This window comes from Myotis myotis, unplaced genomic scaffold (genome assembly GCF_014108235.1).
Source record: "Myotis myotis isolate mMyoMyo1 unplaced genomic scaffold, mMyoMyo1.p scaffold_m19_p_9, whole genome shotgun sequence".
In the NCBI taxonomy this organism is placed as follows: domain Eukaryota; kingdom Metazoa; phylum Chordata; class Mammalia; order Chiroptera; family Vespertilionidae; genus Myotis; species Myotis myotis.
Genome location: NW_023416401.1, coordinates 58544800 through 58560909, shown reverse-complemented (window position 1 = coordinate 58560909; position 16110 = coordinate 58544800). Strand labels below are relative to the sequence as shown.

The following is a 16110-nucleotide window of genomic DNA, read 5'->3' as shown; positions in this document are numbered from 1 at the left end:
CCAGACCAATAGAAGGCCCACCCCAGCTACTGAGGAGCCGCGGAGGGGGAGGCTGTGCAGGGCCCCGGGCAGTCAGGCCAGCAACCTCCAACTACGTTGGGTCAGAGGGCAAGCCTGCCCCATAGCCAGGTGCCCCCGGATCCTCAGACCAGCCCTGGGGGGTGATTTTCATGAAGTGTGAGGCTGAAGCTGAGTGGAAAATGGAGTAGTGTGGCGGGAGCCTGTGGCGGCCGTGCGGGCGTGCCCCCGCGCATCCTCCCCCATCTTTCCCCGGGAATAACAACACATTCAGAATGATCAGAAGCAGCTGCCTTTAATTGGCTGGCACAGGACAGCAGGGCTCTCAGCTCGCAGCCAGAAGGCCTGACAGCTAGTACATGGTAGATTTTTGCAGTAACTAGAGTCAGGAGATGGGCACTGGTGAAGAAGGGTTGGGCACCCAGCCACCTGATACCAATGAGCTCTCCGCCACATCCGGAACACAGTGGGTGGGACTTGAGAGGGAGCCAAAGTTCAGAACCAGGAGCCAACAAAACGGCATGGGAGGTGATTCAGGTAAGGCTAGGGAGAGAGGAAGGAGCATTGTCAGTAGGTGCTTCACAGAGCACACCTCACCCTCCATTCTCAAGCTGCTTGCCTCCAACCTTACCCCAGGCCCTTTGTTCCAGCTTAGCCCTGAAGAACCATATTCAAAGCCCCTTCCAGGTTCCACTGATCCCTTGAGTTACAATCCATTGTAGAACTCTCAATGCTTAAAAAGTAAAAGTAATTCCTTCCCTGTTCAGATGGGTCAATAATTTATTCAGCTCAGCCTGCCTGGCTCAGTGTTTCAGTGTTGACCTAGGAACCAGGAGCTCACGGGTTTGATTCCCCGTCAGGGCACATGCCTGGGTTGTGGGCTAGATCCCCAGTGTGGGGAGTGTGGAAGGCAGCTGATCAGTGGTTCTCTCTCCTCATTGATGTTTCTCTCTCTCCCTCCCTGAAATAAATGAAAATATGTTTAAAAAATAATTTATTCAAACTGTTAGTGGTCTTAGGTTGGATCCTCAAGGGTCAAGTCCAACAGACATGAAAGAAAGGAACAAGGGGGCTCAGACAGGGAAGGGATGTGCCTAAGCCACAAATCCCCCAGTGGCAGAGCTCAGGCCAGAACTTTCTTCCTGCAAGTGATAATCATGTGCATGATTATAAAAATGAAGTACATATTTCTAGTGCCTGACACCTTTATTTTAAGGTCTCACAGGCACCTCAAATTCAGTGAATTCAAAACCAAAGGAGAATAATGAGTTTTGTCTCTTCTTTCCAATACCCATTTCTTTATCATATCAAACTGCAATGCTGACCGGTGCTGCTGACTACATGACTTTAAATTTCTGAAATTTCACCATTAAATGCAACATTTGCTATAATTTTTCAGTAGGTACCAATAATCAGGTTACAGAAATTTCTGTTCTTAGGTTACTAAGAGTTTTTTTGTTCTTTAGTTAAATGATTAATGGTGTAAGTACTGTCTTTTTCTTATGAAAGTCTGTTTCAACAGGGCAGGGAGTGTATATTTTATTTGTCATCACATCACTATTGTGTGGCACATAACAGGTGTTTAAAAAAAGCTGTTTAACAAATGACAGAACCACTGGTCCCACTTTCCTGTTCAGACCCTTTCCACAGCTCTCTAGGGCTGACAGCACACAGCCTGTCAGTGTGGTCTCCAAACTGTCCCATCACAATCACACAGGGAAGCTTATTAAAATAACCACACATGGTTGGGCCCCACTCCAGACTGAGGGAATCAGTAACTGAGGGATGATGCCAGGAATCTATGTAAACAATCATCCAACATAGACCAAAGGTCAAAATCATAGGTCTATAGTCAAAACTTCTTGACATGGGGGAGGGAGATTGGGGGCCTAGGTGAAAAAGGTAAAGGGATTAAAAAGTACAAATTGGCAGTTAAAAAAATAGTCATGGGGATGTAAAGTACAGTATAGAGAATATAGTTAATAATATTGTAATAACTATGTACCAGTCCTTCTGGGGGAATCACTTCCTTGTTATATAAATGTCTAACCACTATGTTGTATACCTAAAACTAATATAATATTGAGTGTCAGCTCTAATTGGAAAAAAAGACTTGACATGGGCATTCAGTCCCCAACACTCTTGGAATAAGAGTTTTCCCCTTCATACTCTTCTGTGTGTCTGTTTAATGTGCTTCCCCACTCTATCTATGCATATTCAATTACCTACTCATTCCTGAAAGCCCAAACTAAATGAACTGTCCTTTCTGGATCCCAAAAAGTGTCTCTTAGAGCTTGCCAAGCCACTTACGGCACCTTTTATTTCTTCTTTGAAGATAGCTAAGAGTATGTGTGGCCACTGCAACTTTTCTCACCTGCTACCCTGTGAGCCCCTCAGAGGCAGAAGTAGCACTAAGTTGCCTATCCCACATGAAGCCTTGTCTTTAGGGCTCAATGAACATCAGGCGAATGAATAAATGAAGAAGGGAGAATGAAGGGGAATACTGCCCGCTGCAAGTGCGATTACTGGGCACTCAACCCGCTTTGCAGTTTCTATTCTCATAAAGACGCCTGTGCTAGTTGGGTGTAGCATATCCTGGGAAGGATCCTCAGTGGGGAATAAGAGAGAAGGAGCCTGAATACCCAACACCTGCTGCTCTTCCAAAGAAAGAAGAGATTCTAGAGATTCACACCCCTGAATCTCCAGGATTGAGGCCCAAGAACTCACGTTAAAAAACAAATAAACACAAAAACCCAGGTGACTGTGCTTGTGATGCAATCCCCACCCCCAAGTCCATTAGGCACCTAAGGCCTCCTCAGTTCCTAAGGGCAGCCTCCCCTTCTTCCCTCAGTAAACAGCTCTTTTCTGTATCAGTCTGCCGGCTGGGGCACCGATACACAGGCAGATACAAACTACATGTGGTAAGTGATAAAATAAGACAGACCAGAGGGAAGCTTTGCCCAGAGAGAAGATACACTGAACCAAGTCTTCAAAGACAGGGATGAGCAGATACTCAGGCAATGCTTGCAGCTATACCCTATGACAGCCCAGCATTGTGAAGGTGTGTCCTCACACGCAAGTAGAACCTACAGGTATGAATACAGTGTGGCTCCCATTATAGGTGATCTCCTTCCCCTACCTTCAAAGGGCAGAAGAGAGACCCAGATACCTGTCAATGAGTGAATCCCGCATGCTGGTAGCAATGGTGCTAGGCTGGGCTTCATTCAGCTTAAAGACACTCTCCACCACTGAAAGCTCTGTGCTGGTTGTGTCCAGGCCACAGAAGGCACACCAGTCGTTCACCACCATCCCAGCAGCGATGACCTCACTGCCCCGGTTCACAGTGCCCGCCTGCAAATGATAGCTCAATATGGATCATAACATCAATAATCAAAGTTTCTCCCATCCCTGATGAGAACTCCCCCCAAACCCTGCTCCCTGACCTGCAGTCCAATCCCAACCTGTGATGGGTAATAAGCCCAATAATGCAGGACAAAGAGATCTGCTTCAGCAGGAGACAGAGAACAAGAATGCTTACCACAAGGGGGACCTGAAGGAGAGAGGACAGTTCATCCTGGTCTTCAATTGAAGTCTTGGGATGTACCAGCCCTCCCTGATTGCTGAAGACACAGTAGCTTCCTACTAACACCTGGTCAGCCACTGTCTGTCTGAAGACTTCCACTTTGAGCACATCAGCCAGGATTTCTTCTGTCTCCTGTCAGTCAGAGGTACTGTGCTCAGCGCCCAGGGCTTGCAAGTCAAAGAATCCAGGGTCCTCCATGCCAAGAACCACACAGGGCTTAACGCCCTAAACCCCCATTCCTCTCCTACATAGCTGCATATGAAAGCTTGATCCAGAAAAAGGAGGGGATACAGCTTGGAGCACAGTTGAGGCCAGCTATGGAGCCCCTAATATCCATGCATACCCTGAACAGCCAGGGGCTGCTCTCCATACCACCCTTTAATGCGCACTCAAGGTTCAAGTGTCAATCATCTCTCCTGGGCCTGGCTAGTTCCTAATTCTGAAGGATTAATACCCTCTCCAGCTTCTTTCTTATACTGACCACACCATGGAAGGTCTCTATTATCACTATTCCAATGAGTAACTAAAATGTGAGACCACAGGTATAAAAAGAAACCATAAGAGATACTCCTATTTCCTGCCTGACAGGTAAGAACGGTGACTAGCCATTTACTAGGCTAGTACTGTGACTCTTGGACCAAGCTAGGCTGCCTTACCCTGTCCAGGTCTGGGTGGACCAAGGCCACATAGTCATTGCAGGTGGTGACATTGCCCAGGGCTGAGAGCCGCTCCTCCACCCGCCGGATCTGCACTGAGTCTGGGAGGCAGTTTCTAATATGTTGTAGCTCCTGGTCAGTAGTGTTGTTGGGCACCAGGAGACCGTGTCTGTTCCCTGGAAAGATCCAAATTGAGGGGTGGAACAAGGAAAGACCATGAATACACAGATACCTGCTGAGCCCTGGAAGCTGAGGATACAACCCAGCCCAATTAATTAGCTTTCCCAGGAAAGCTTTAGGCCAACTCCAGCCCTCTAACCAGTTGATCCATACAACACTAAGAGAGACCAGGAGTCCTACTGGGCAACCCGAGACAGCCTAGGAGTCTGTCCCAACACACACTACCTACTTTGACAATACCAACCAGGGGGACCTGGACTAGCAGGAAGTGTTCTTGGCATTAGTTATATATTTTGCCACTTAAAATATAACACCACACACCTATTAGAATAGCTAAAATTTTCAAAAGAACATCAATACCAAGTGTTGGCAAATATATGGAGCAACCAATAGGAGTGTAAATTGTTTAACCACTTCAGATAATTATCTGGCATCATATAGTAAACTGAATATTCACATACCCTGTGACCCAGCCATTTTCTCCTAGGTATTACATAATCAATACATGTACTCACTAAAAGATATAGCAGCACTATTTATAACAGACCAAACTGAAAACTACCCAAATGCCCACTGTCAGTAGAATGGATAAATACATTGTGATATACTTACATAAAACATACTATACAGAAACGAGAATGAACAAACTACAATTATGTTGTAACAACAATGACTAAACCTCTGCCTCCCTCTACAAGGGCACAATTCTGTGAACTTCTTAATTCTCAGTTGTTACCATTATAATATAAAATAAAACAGCAATGGTCAGGCTCAATTCTCCCTAGTCACATCAGAACTTCAAGTTCTGAAGTCATGGTTAGGAGTAAGAGTGTTTTGCCTTCGTTAGAAAATACTGCCCTGGCCAGTGTAGCTTACTTAGTTGGCTAGTGTCACGTTGTAAAATCAAAAGGTTGCGGGATTGATTCCTAATTAGGGCTCATGCCCAGGTTGCAGGTTCAATCCCCAGAGTGGGTGTAGGAGGCAACCAATTGATGCTTCCCTCTCTCGCTAAAAAAAAAACCACACAAAAACAAACAATAAAAAACAAAACAAAAAAGAAAATACTCAAAGGCTAGCATCATCAGGATTATGATTTTAAAAAATTAAAGAAACAAACTCCTATATGAGCAGAACTAGAAATAAGGGGTGGCAGTAAACAGAAATTCAGCTCAAAGACAGTCAATGGTGCTGAGGGGTAGGATAGGGACGCCACTCAGAGACATGGGGATTTAAGATTTAAGTAACTGAACTGGTTGCCCCAGAATCTTAGCTTTTTAGAAATCTTAGAAAAAGCAATTGACCCAGAGTCAGCAACAGGGGAGAAGTCTGATCTTGCCTCACTCCAGGTGTGGCACCTGGTGAGTCACTTCGGTTCTGTAAGTCTCAGCTTTCCCATCAGTCGAATTAAGTCAATAATCCCTACCTCCCAGGGCAGTGATGGCGAACCTATGACACGCGTGTCAGAGGTGACACGCGAACTCATTTTTTTGGTTAATTTTTCTTTGTTAAATGGCATTTAAATATATAAAATAAATATCAAAAATATAAGTCTTTGTTTTACTATAGTTGCAAATATCAAAAAATTTCTCTATGTGACACGGCACCAGAGTTAAGTTAGGGTTTTTCAAAATGCTGACACGCCGAGCTCCAAAGGTTCGCCATCACTGTCCCAGGGTCTTCGTGAAGAAGGGATGCGAACAAGGGTAAGAGGGAAAACACTGAATGCTACTTGTTGTGACTACAACCCGGAAGCCTTCTCCAGAGGCTGGCCTGCCCGCAGAGTCCGCCATGGAGGAACGCCTGGAAACCCCCGGGGCCACCTGCAGGGCCAGAATGAAAGGTGCTGGGAGGCTCCGCGCCCTCCGGCGTCCGCCCCGCTTACCCACACACATCCGCCCGATGATGCGGCAGCCGGCGATGGAGGCGTGCACCACGGGGATGGTCTCGGCGAGCTCGCCCTCGAACACGCTGCGGGGACACGGGCTCGGGGGTCACGGGCTGCGCCCTCGCGGGCTCTGCCGGCGCCCCCGCCACCCAGCCCCTGCCCGCCACCCATCCACACACGCCGGCGGGCTCCCGTCGCACCTGTAGAAGTTCTCCGAGCCTCCGATGGCCACCAGACAGTAGGTGTTGGTGAGTTTGGCAAAGCAGCCGATCTCACAGTTGTTCTCGAACGACGCTCGAACCGCCATGAGGCCTGGGGGCGGTGGCCGGGAGTTCAGGGCCGGCGGGTCCTCTCCGGCCCGACTCCTGGTCCCCCGGGGTGACCCCTCCGGCCTCACCGCGACCCCACCCCTCCGGCCCCACCGCGGCCCCACCCTCTCGGCCCCTCAGGTCTCCGGTCCCGCCCACTGACCCCTCCGAGTCTTTCGGCCACCCCCACCCCATGACCCGGGGATCCCGAGCTGACCTTCCACACGGACTCAGCGGGCAACCAGAAACTCGACGCGCTACGAATGGGCCTTCTTTGCCCCAAGTAGGTTTCCGTTTCCGCCTCCGCCTAGGAGACTTCCGGGAGAGCCCGGCGCACCCAGCCGCGCTGGCAGCCTCTCTAGCTCCACCCTCTGGGTGCACTTTATGGTTGCAATCGGCCGGTTGTGACGTCACCTCGCTCCGCCCCCCGCATGCTCACACTCAGGCATTCACTCATTCGCCATTCATTCATTCTTCATTCATGCCTTTAGGAACTTTATAAATATATATATATATATTGATTGATTGATTGATTTCAGAGAGGAAGGCAGGAGAGAGAGATAGAAACATCAATGATGAGAGAGAATCATTGATCAGCTGCCTCCTGCACACCCCCTACTGGGGATCGAGCCCGCAACCCAGGCATGTGCCCTTGGTCGGAATGGAACCTGGGACCCTTCAGTCCACAGGCTGACACTCTATCCACTGAGCCAAACCGGCTAGGGCTCCTTTAGGAACTTTTTTTAAAATAATCATTTATTCTTGAAAGTATTACATATGTTTCCCCACCCCCACCCGCCCCACCCCCAATTGACCAGGAACATTTTAGGAGGCACAGTTGACCTCTTTGTGGCTGGTTGGATGTGAGGCATATAAGAGGAGCCGGGGATGTCTCACATATGAGTTGATGATAGAGAATTTACTGAAATAAAGCCTGAAGAGGAAGAGCAGGTCTGGGGAGGGTGACATATTGAATGTGAGGTCTGAGACAGACGTGGCGGGATCTGGAGCCCAGGGGGGAGTGAAGCGCTGAGATTTGGGGCTGAAGCCTGGGGTGCATGAGGTCACCCATAGAGGTGAGACCAGGTGAGAAGTGAGAGCAGGACAGAGGCTGGAGAAAGAGGCACAGTCAGAGAAGTAGAGGAAACCAGGCTGAAGAAGGTACTGGGGAGAGGAGAGGATGGATGAAGCAGAGTCTTAGGGAGGGTCCAGAGTAGGAAAGGGTGTGGGGCTGACTGGCTCCCACTATGTGCCCCTTGCATGTGCTTGATCACTCACTCGGCAGCCACTTTCTGTCCCTTGGCTAGATGGTGCTGATCAAGGGACGGGCACTCGTGGACAGGATGTACTTGACCCACATTTTGTAGGATCTACAAAAACCATAAGAGCTCTCAGAATGTTAAAGTGAGGGCAGAGAGTGCTTGGAGCCCTTTTCCTCCCCTCAGCCCTCCTGTAGCCATCCACACTCCTCCAGAGAGCCCTCCATAATTGCACTAAATGGTGCCCTTCCCCTGCCCCCAAGGCACAGTTCCATAACACCATCTTCCTAGGGACACACCAAGCTGCTACTGGGTCGGTCATAACATGTCTGCTTTTGTTGATTTGTATCATATATAACACTGTCCCGGGCAGGTGGTGAGCTCAGGAAAAGGACCCACAACTTGTCAGAGCCTGTGCTTCTAGGAACACTCAGCAAAATGTGGGTGTGAGTGTGTGTGTGTGCATGCATGCCGTTGTATATCCTCTTCATCCTCCCCAGTTCATCTCAGACCCACTCCCTCAGTCCCCTCCCTAATAGCTCTTTCACCTGGTTCACTCTACCAGGAATTCCTCTAACCCTCTTCATCTGTCCAAATCCTCCTCATCCTTCAAGGCCTGGCTCAAGGCTGCCTCCTCTAAGAAATTTTTCTCCCCACTCTACCATCACCATGACTCTCTGCCCTTCATTCTCTACCAACCTCTTTCATTGGTTTGCCTTTCATTAGATACAGCCTTGTCTTGCTGGCCAGTGGTTTAGGCATTTAATTCTAATTCATTTGTCAGCCCTATGGCATGCTCAGCAGGGCTGGGTACACAGCCTAGGTACAAGCAAATACTGGTTGGTGCATGTTCTGGTGTGTGTGTGTGTGTGTGTGTGTGTTTATGTGCATATTTATGGTCTGTGGATCCTGAGGGGTCTACAATGTGACTGAATGCATATATTTTGTGTAACCATTCATTTAGTCAAATGACATTTATTGTGCTTATGGGTGTGCAGCTTATGCGTGTGAACCCTGTAAGTGTGCTATGTATATTGTGAAGGCATTTGGGGCATCACTGTGATGTGTATATTTAGTATGCCTGGGCACATATGAATCATTGATATTGTGGGTTGTGTCTGTGCAAAAACATAATCATAAGAGTAAGAGACAAATTTGGGTCCTTCCTCTGCCACTTACTTCGACCTGATTTCAAGCAAGTCATCAAATTCTTTGGGCCTCAGCTTCCGTATTTATAAAATAGGGAGGATTAACACTTATGATCCTAGGATTGTCTACCTACTAGAGGTCTATCTTGCAGGATGTGAAGATGAAGGGGAGACATAACTGGTGTGAAGTGCCCAGCACAGTGGCAAATAACTGAGGGTTCCATTTCCCTGTGTGTGTGCATCTGTGCATATGCATATGTGTGTGTGTGTAAGCAAGAATCCTGAGCACAGGGGGTGTCTAACCTGGGCTTCTAGACATCCTTTCCTCCCCGTGCAGCCTGTGCCTGAGCTTCTACCCCAGAGTCTGGAACCTAACCAAATCTAGTCTCAGCAGATGTAGGAGGGGCATGTCCCTGCTGGGAGCAAGACTAGGACTCAAAGCGGCTTCGGAGCAGCTTGAACTTGGACTTGTTGAACTTAGTGATGAGGTCCAGTTTGCTGTGGCCCAGGGTCAGCCGTTTCTCATCCCCAAATGGGCCATTGCTACTGCCATTGCAATGGTCACCTGTGGGTCTCCCCGGGAGGCCATGCTCAGGTCCCTGCCTGGCACCCTGCAACTGATGATACTTGGTGATGAGGTCCAGCTTGCTGTGGCCCAGAGTCAGCCGCTTCTCATCCGCAGAGCCCACTCCAGGCTTGCGAGCATGGCTCGGTCTAGGGAGACTATTGGGCCCCGGCCCCTCACCCCGGAATGGGCCAAACTTTGTGATGAGGTCCAGCTGGCTGTGGCCCAGGGTCTGCCGTCGCTCATCTGGACCCTGCTTGCCAGCCCTGGCTGAGGAGTTGGCTTCAGGGGGCCCTCTGGAGCCCCCAGTCTTAGGGTACTGTGGCAGGAGGTCCAATTGGCCATGGCTGTGGTTTGGAGGCAGCCTCTTATGCTCTGGGTTCCCATTGCCAGGTCTGGGGGAACCTGACTCAGGGGCACCCCCAGCACCTTGGGCCTGGGGCAGGAGATCCAGCTGGTTGTATCTCTGGTTTGGGGATAACCTCCTGTCCTTTTGGGCCTGCTCACCAGGCCACAGGGAGTCTGAGTTGGAGGTAACACGAGGATCAGGGCCTCTTGCTTCTCGAGCTCTGGGAAAGGGGATGAGGAGATCCAGCTGGCCATGGCTCTGACTCAAAGACACCTTCTTCTCCTCCACTGTCTCCAGGGCTGTGCCAGGTACCCAGCGACCTCGTGGGGGGCAAGGCTCCTGGCTCGCTGGGAGCCCATTCTCTGGGAGCCTAGATAGGGCTGGGACACCCCGGGAGAAGGGGAGGAGGGAGCGTGGGCGAGTAAGCAGAGGTGACCCCACTGCCAGGGTCAAGGGGCTGGTGCTACTGTGGTTGAGGGCAGGGGAGGACTGGGACCACAGGGACGCCCCCATCTTGCCCAGGTTGGCCCTGTAGGGCCCCGGTGGTGAGCCATGGTTAGGATCTGACAGCTGGCGTTGGAGGGAGGGCTGGCCACTGGCTTTGCGACAAGTAGGGCCTGGGGATGAGGACCCCATTCCTGTGTCACTGCAGCCACCGCCTCCTGGTAGAGCAAGGTAGGAGGAGCGGCCCATGAGAGGGGAGTGCTTGATGCTGCTGAGGCTGGTGCTGGAGGGCGATGAGGACCTGCGGCTTGGGATGCTGGGCCCGAAGGCCAGGGCCGCCAGAGGAGGGCACGGTGCCCTGGGATCCTCGCCGCTGCAGAAGCCCTCCACAGGCCGTGACTCGGCATACAGACAGCGGAACTCCCGGTCAAAGTCTTCCACGATGCGGCCCCGCAGCTGCAGCACCATGCTGGTGTGGGCCTGGCTGCAAATCCAGGTGAAGCTGGGGGCAGAGTGTCAGGGTCAGGAAGCAAAGTGCAGAACCCTGGGCCTAGGCAGGAGTCACAGCAAAAGACAACTCCACCACCACCACTCCAAGTGAGGGGCAGAGCTCTGACTACAGAGTCTGTATGGGTCCTAGCCCGGCTTGGTGACTTGGGCACGTGGTTTCCCGTCCCAGGGCCTCAGCTTGCCCGTCTATAGAATGGACCAGGGGCAAGGTTCTCTGAAGTCCCTCCAGCTCCGAGGTAAAATAGTTATTTTCTATGCCAATAGCATTAAAGTAATCCTTCCACATAGGCACCACTTCCAGGGCCCAGCCTGGGACTGCTTCACTCCCCCCACACACACACACACACACTGTCCCCTGAGCCCTGCATAGTGCCTGGCAGGTGGCAGCTGTCCAGCCCATGTTGGAAGAGATGGATGAATGAATGAAAATTCAAAGCTGCCAGATCCCAGGTGGCCCTGCCAGCCAGTGGCCCAGCCCCAGGCCCCTCTGCCCCTGTCCTGCTTGCTCACCTGTAGCTGCCCGCCACCACCTGCTCACAGTCGATGATGACGAACTTCTCCAGGGCCTGTCCCGTGAAGCGGCGGCCCGCCTTGCTGCAGTATGTGTCCCCACATGTGCTCCGCACACGCATGTTCTGAACCAAGGAGGGATGAAGATTCGGGGTGATCTTGAGAGAATGGGACTCAGGCCATGTCTAAATCCCATGGGGTCTCTGACCTTAAACAGCTAAAGGAACCAAGTCCCCCACTCCCATGGACCTCCCCCCCCCCCGCCCGCCCTCAATGTTCACTAACCACCCAAGTGACTCTTCTGCCCTCCCTGACTCCCCATCCCACCCCTGGTGACTGCCCCTGTCCCTCACTGACCGGCAGGTGCCCCCCATTGAGGTCCATCTTATAGCACATCTCCAGGAAGTGGCTCAGGTGCTCCTGAGCCAGGAGCAGGTAGACAGGGACGCCACGCCGACTAGAGGCCTCCATGAGGTCACACAGGAGCTCCATGTCTGTGAATATGTCCATCACCACAGCCACCACCTGGAGGAGAGAGGGGAAGCTCAGCCTTGCCAGAGGCAATGCCGGGGTCCTAGGAAGAGAGCGCTGGATGGGAAGGCAGGAGGCCGGACCCCGCAAGAAAACCTGAACTGAAAGGGCTTTTGGCCATGACCTAGCCCCATGGTTCTTAACTTAGACACAGGGAGGTTTCGCTGTCTTAAACTGCCAGACGTTGTATGAAAGTTTTTGTGTGTATTTTTTTCTGAGGACAGAGTGTGTATCTGTCATCAGGTTCTCAAAGATGTCTGTGGATCAACTGCACCCGTCTGAAGCTTCACTCCGCATATGGGGAAACGAAGGCCCAGAAGGGAGAAGGAGCCAGAAGCAGAAGCCAGACCCCAGTTCCCAGTCTGGGTCCTCACTCTCTCCCCACTAGCTCCAGCCCTAGCTCTGGCCCAGGGACTGTCTGTCTGAGGTTCCCTTCTCAAGGATCAGAGCTTCAAGCCAGACACTGGGGCCTTCAATGTCCTTTGCCAGACCCGCCTCAGTTTCCCTATAAAGCTACAGAGGTCTGCAAGACATCTTACAACCATGGATTCCCTCACTCCACCCATGCCAAGTGGGACCAGGTCTTCTCCTCAGTTGAGGGGCTGGGGCTTGCGGCCTCCCTCATATAATGGGCTGCGTCAGAGAAGCCCTGCATAACCCCTGGCGCCACGAAACCCCCAACTGTCTGTTCCTCGCCCTCCCACTTCATAGATCTGCTAGGGGACCCTCTCCCAACACGGGCCGACAGGAGGACATGCAGAGCACAGCATTCCAGCTTGAGCCACACAGACCTGGGCTCATACCTGCATTTTGCTGCGTCCTAGTAATATGGCCCTGGGCGAGTAGCTTCACCTCTGGAAGCCTCGACTTCCTCATCTGCTAAATGGAGGTAATGGTAGCTGCATCTCAGAGTTACGGGGAATTAAATGTGAAAATACTCAACGCACAACGGAAGCCCAACACATGTTCCTTTCCCGCTGCCTCCTTAACAAACGAGGACATTGGGCCTTGGGTAGCAGGGAGAGGAAGCTTCCCAAAGTTACTCAGAGTCGGTGGCAGCCCAGAGCAGAAGCTTCTGGCCCAGAGGTGAAGGGTCTAGATGGGGGGTGAGGAGGCAAAGCGCTTGGGGATGCCCAGTACATGGCACAGGCCTGACCAGGGATAAGGGAAGAAAGGACAAGCAGGAAAGATCAAAGGGACGGGGTGACCACAGCAGCTGCCTCACTAATAACCTCACTCCCAGTGCCAATTAGACTTGGCCCTCCCCTGCCCGGGGCAAAGGCAGGCCTGCGAGGGAGGCTCCGAATGAACAGTTGAGATCCCAGCATCCTGGCTCCTGCTGTCTGCAAGTCACCCTCCGGGCTGCTCCCCCAGACAAGGGCACCGAAGCCAACCCACTGCAATCCTGCCTAGGGCCATGTGATTCATCCCCCTGCCTCCTGAATCAGGGGTCCTCTGCCGCAGGCCCAGCTGGAGGCACCGTGCACAGGGGTGAGGGGTGGATGGAGATGCGCCAGGAGTCAGGGCTGTACCTGAGTCAGGACCCTTTCCTCTCCTTCCTGAGCCCTGGGCTCTATTTTACCAACTGACTGCACCTTCCTGAGCATGTCCCAGCCCCTCTCTGGCCTCAGTTTCCTCCTCTGCAAGTCAAAGGGTGCCTCACATTTCACCAAGGTTGGGATTCTTAGTTTGGGGATCATAAACTTTTTTGAGAATCTGATGAAAGCCATACATCCTCTCCCCAGAGAGATGCAGGAAGGATCCCTCTCTGCAACACGCACGACTTTGCATGCATTTTCAGGATGTTTGTGGAGTCCTTGAGGGCCATCCTGTTCTACGCTTATCCATAATGACCCTGAATGCCAAGGGGTTACCAAGATAAATAAAATACAGCTCACCCTCTAAGAGCTTGTGGTCTGATAGGTGCTGCACCGAAGCTGCAGTGTGTCCCTGGGCTCATCCCTTCCCTCCCGGGGCCTCAGTTTTCGCATCTGTGAAATGAATATCTGAAGAGATGAGGTCCTTACCGTGCGGGCCTGGCTGAAGAGGAAACGCAGAAGGTCTTTGATGTTCTTGGTCTTGTCCCGCTGAAAGTGGACCACAGCCTGGGTGGGGCTGAAGCCCGTGGCCTGTGGAATCTCAGGCCAGCCCAAGTCCAGGTCCGGGGGGTCTATGTCAGAGGCCGTGGGAAAGTAAGTGCCCGAGGTGACTTCTGAGAGCAGGCTGAGGCGGTCAGGTCCTGAGGCCTCCAGTCCGTGGGCCTCACCCAGCTCAGGACCCCCACGCACATGGCTGGTCATGTAGTCCACATCCAGGGAGCTCAGGAAGGGCAGTTCCTGCTCCTCCGAGATGACCCGCAGGTAGGCAGCCTCACCCCGCTCCAGGAGGGCGTCGGCCGCCAGCCGGGCTGCCTCGCTGTGCTGCAGCACCAGTGGTGAGCTCTCCCGCCACCAGGGCCGCTTCAGTTCCTCCACCCTGCCCCGCAGGGGTCCTGCCATGCCCTGTACTCCCAGGCCCCCAGGCCCCAGGCCTCCAAACATGCCCGCCCACCAGGCTGCTGTCACCCTCCAGTGGGCTCCATGGCCTGCACCCCGCTGGTTGCAGCAGGAAGATAGCAGCAAATGCGTCTCCTGCCTGCCTGCCTGCCTGCCCCAGTGTGGCAGGGCCCCCAACCCGTTGCCACCTAAGTCAGGCACTATGCTCCGCCCCATTGCCCCTGGCTTCTGGAACCTGTTGGGTTAGCCTCACCTGTTGGCCTGCTGTTGGGACTTGCCCTCCCAGGAAAACGTCAGTGGTAGGCCCTTAGCACACTCCCACCCCCCACACCCCCACCCAGCATTACGTGCCCCATCCACACCAGCTCCTAGCGAGTTTGCTTCAAACCCTGACCTTCCAGAGCACCCTTGGAGGTTGTATTATGCCCTTGCTCAGGGACACACACACACACACACACACACACACACACACACGTAGATGAATGACTCAGGACACCAAGATAAAGACGTGAACACACAAGCATGCAGGCTGACTGACGTACTGAGAGTTGACAGACACGCAGAGCCTACAGGCTGACGTGCAGACCACACATTTTGATCCCATGTAAACAGATCCAAGCACTAATTCAGAGACTAGCCATCACCCCAAACATACCCTGATGGCTATTGCAAGCCTAGCACCCCTGCACACAGTCCCTAATAAGAGCTGAAGGGAATGTCACAGGACTACCAACGACATGACCTGTCTGTGGGCCTTATTTTGTTCCCATATGGCCTTGCCACTCTCCACCTCCATAGCTGTGGCATCACTGTCACCTGTCCCACCTTCACCCCAGCTTTCAGCCCATCCTCGAGGGTCTAGAGCTGTGGCTCTCACTCTACAGTTCCCAAGACTAGCCAGGATGTGTTAAAATGCAGATCCCCAGGCCCCACCCACCGGAGATTCTGATTCACAAGGTCTGAGTGGGCTCCTGGAGTCTGCCTTCTTAAAAGTGACATGGTGCCGAAACCGGTTTGGCTCAGTGGATAGAGCGTCGGCCTGCAGACTGAAGGGTCCCAGGTTCGATTCCGGTCAAGGGCATGTACCTGGGTTGCGCGCATATCCCCAGTGGGAGATGTGCAGGAGGCAGCTGATCGATGTTTCTCTCTCATCGATGTTTCTAACTCTCTATCTCTCTCCCTTCCTCTCTGTAAAAAATCAATAAAATATATTAAAAAAAAAAAAAAAGTGACATGGTGCATCCGGGGCAGTGTGCTGAAGCCCACCCCTGAAGAATGCTGTTCCAGAGGCCGCATTTCCCACACCCTCAACTCCGGGGAAGCTCTGGGCCTGGTGGGGACCAGACCACAGCCTTCCTCCCCGCCTCAGAAGCTGAGTATTAAATGGTTAGTAAGAAAGGTGGTTTCCAAGAATGTGAGGGGGGAGGGGAACACACTGCGAAGTCAGGAGGCAAACAGGGCTGGCAGGTTTCTTATCTCTGCTCCTAACATAGGCCAAAGTCCCAGCATCCTCAGGAGCATGGGTGGGAGGCTTTGCTCTGGAGAAGCAGGGTCAGCAGATGGCAGCTAGTTGGGGGGCCAGGCCCGGCAGAAGTGGTCAACAACAGAGTAGTGCCTGCTTGAGGGACCACCTTCTATGGAGGGTGAGGTCCAATGAGGATGGCCAGGA

At 52.3% G+C, this 16110-nt stretch overlaps 2 protein-coding genes across 2 annotated transcripts; both read right to left on the bottom strand.

Annotated features, from left to right (window-relative positions):
• Positions 1 to 291: 291 nt before the first annotated feature.
• Positions 292 to 7009, bottom strand: EIF6 (eukaryotic translation initiation factor 6). Its single transcript, XM_036323260.1, has 7 exons — positions 6848 to 7009; positions 6523 to 6634; positions 6320 to 6405; positions 4258 to 4433; positions 3557 to 3733; positions 3188 to 3369; positions 292 to 561 (listed from the first exon to the last, which is right to left on the bottom strand). Exons 2-7 carry the CDS (start codon positions 6627 to 6629, stop codon positions 552 to 554), a joined length of 738 nt encoding a protein of 245 aa, XP_036179153.1. The 5' UTR covers positions 6630 to 6634; positions 6848 to 7009; the 3' UTR covers positions 292 to 551.
• A 426-nt stretch (positions 7010 to 7435) lies between these two features.
• FAM83C (family with sequence similarity 83 member C) lies at positions 7436 to 14698 on the bottom strand. Its single transcript, XM_036322927.1, has 4 exons — positions 13974 to 14698; positions 11773 to 11940; positions 11416 to 11540; positions 7436 to 10897 (listed from the first exon to the last, which is right to left on the bottom strand). The coding sequence occupies exons 1-4, from the start codon at positions 14655 to 14657 to the stop codon at positions 9466 to 9468; spliced, it is 2409 nt and encodes an 802-aa protein (XP_036178820.1). The 5' UTR covers positions 14658 to 14698; the 3' UTR covers positions 7436 to 9465.
• Between the last annotated feature and the right edge of the window lie 1412 nt (positions 14699 to 16110).

Coding starts and splice junctions, on each gene's coding strand:
- EIF6 (XM_036323260.1), bottom strand. CDS start 6,629: ATGGCGGTTCGAGCGTCGTTCGAGAACAACTGTGAGATCGGCTGCTTT. Junction 6,406..6,522: donor GGCTCGGAGAACTTCTACAG/GTGCGACGGGAG, acceptor GTGTCCCCGCAG/CGTGTTCGAGGGCGAGCTCG. Junction 4,434..6,319: donor CATCGGGCGGATGTGTGTGG/GTAAGCGGGGCG, acceptor GGATCTTTCCAG/GGAACAGACACGGTCTCCTG.
- FAM83C (XM_036322927.1), bottom strand. CDS start 14,657: ATGGGGCGGAGCATAGTGCCTGACTTAGGTGGCAACGGGTTGGGGGCC. Junction 11,541..11,772: donor TCAATGGGGGGCACCTGCCG/GTCAGTGAGGGA, acceptor TCCTTGGTTCAG/AACATGCGTGTGCGGAGCAC. Junction 10,898..11,415: donor GTGGTGGCGGGCAGCTACAG/GTGAGCAAGCAG, acceptor CTCTGCCCCCAG/CTTCACCTGGATTTGCAGCC.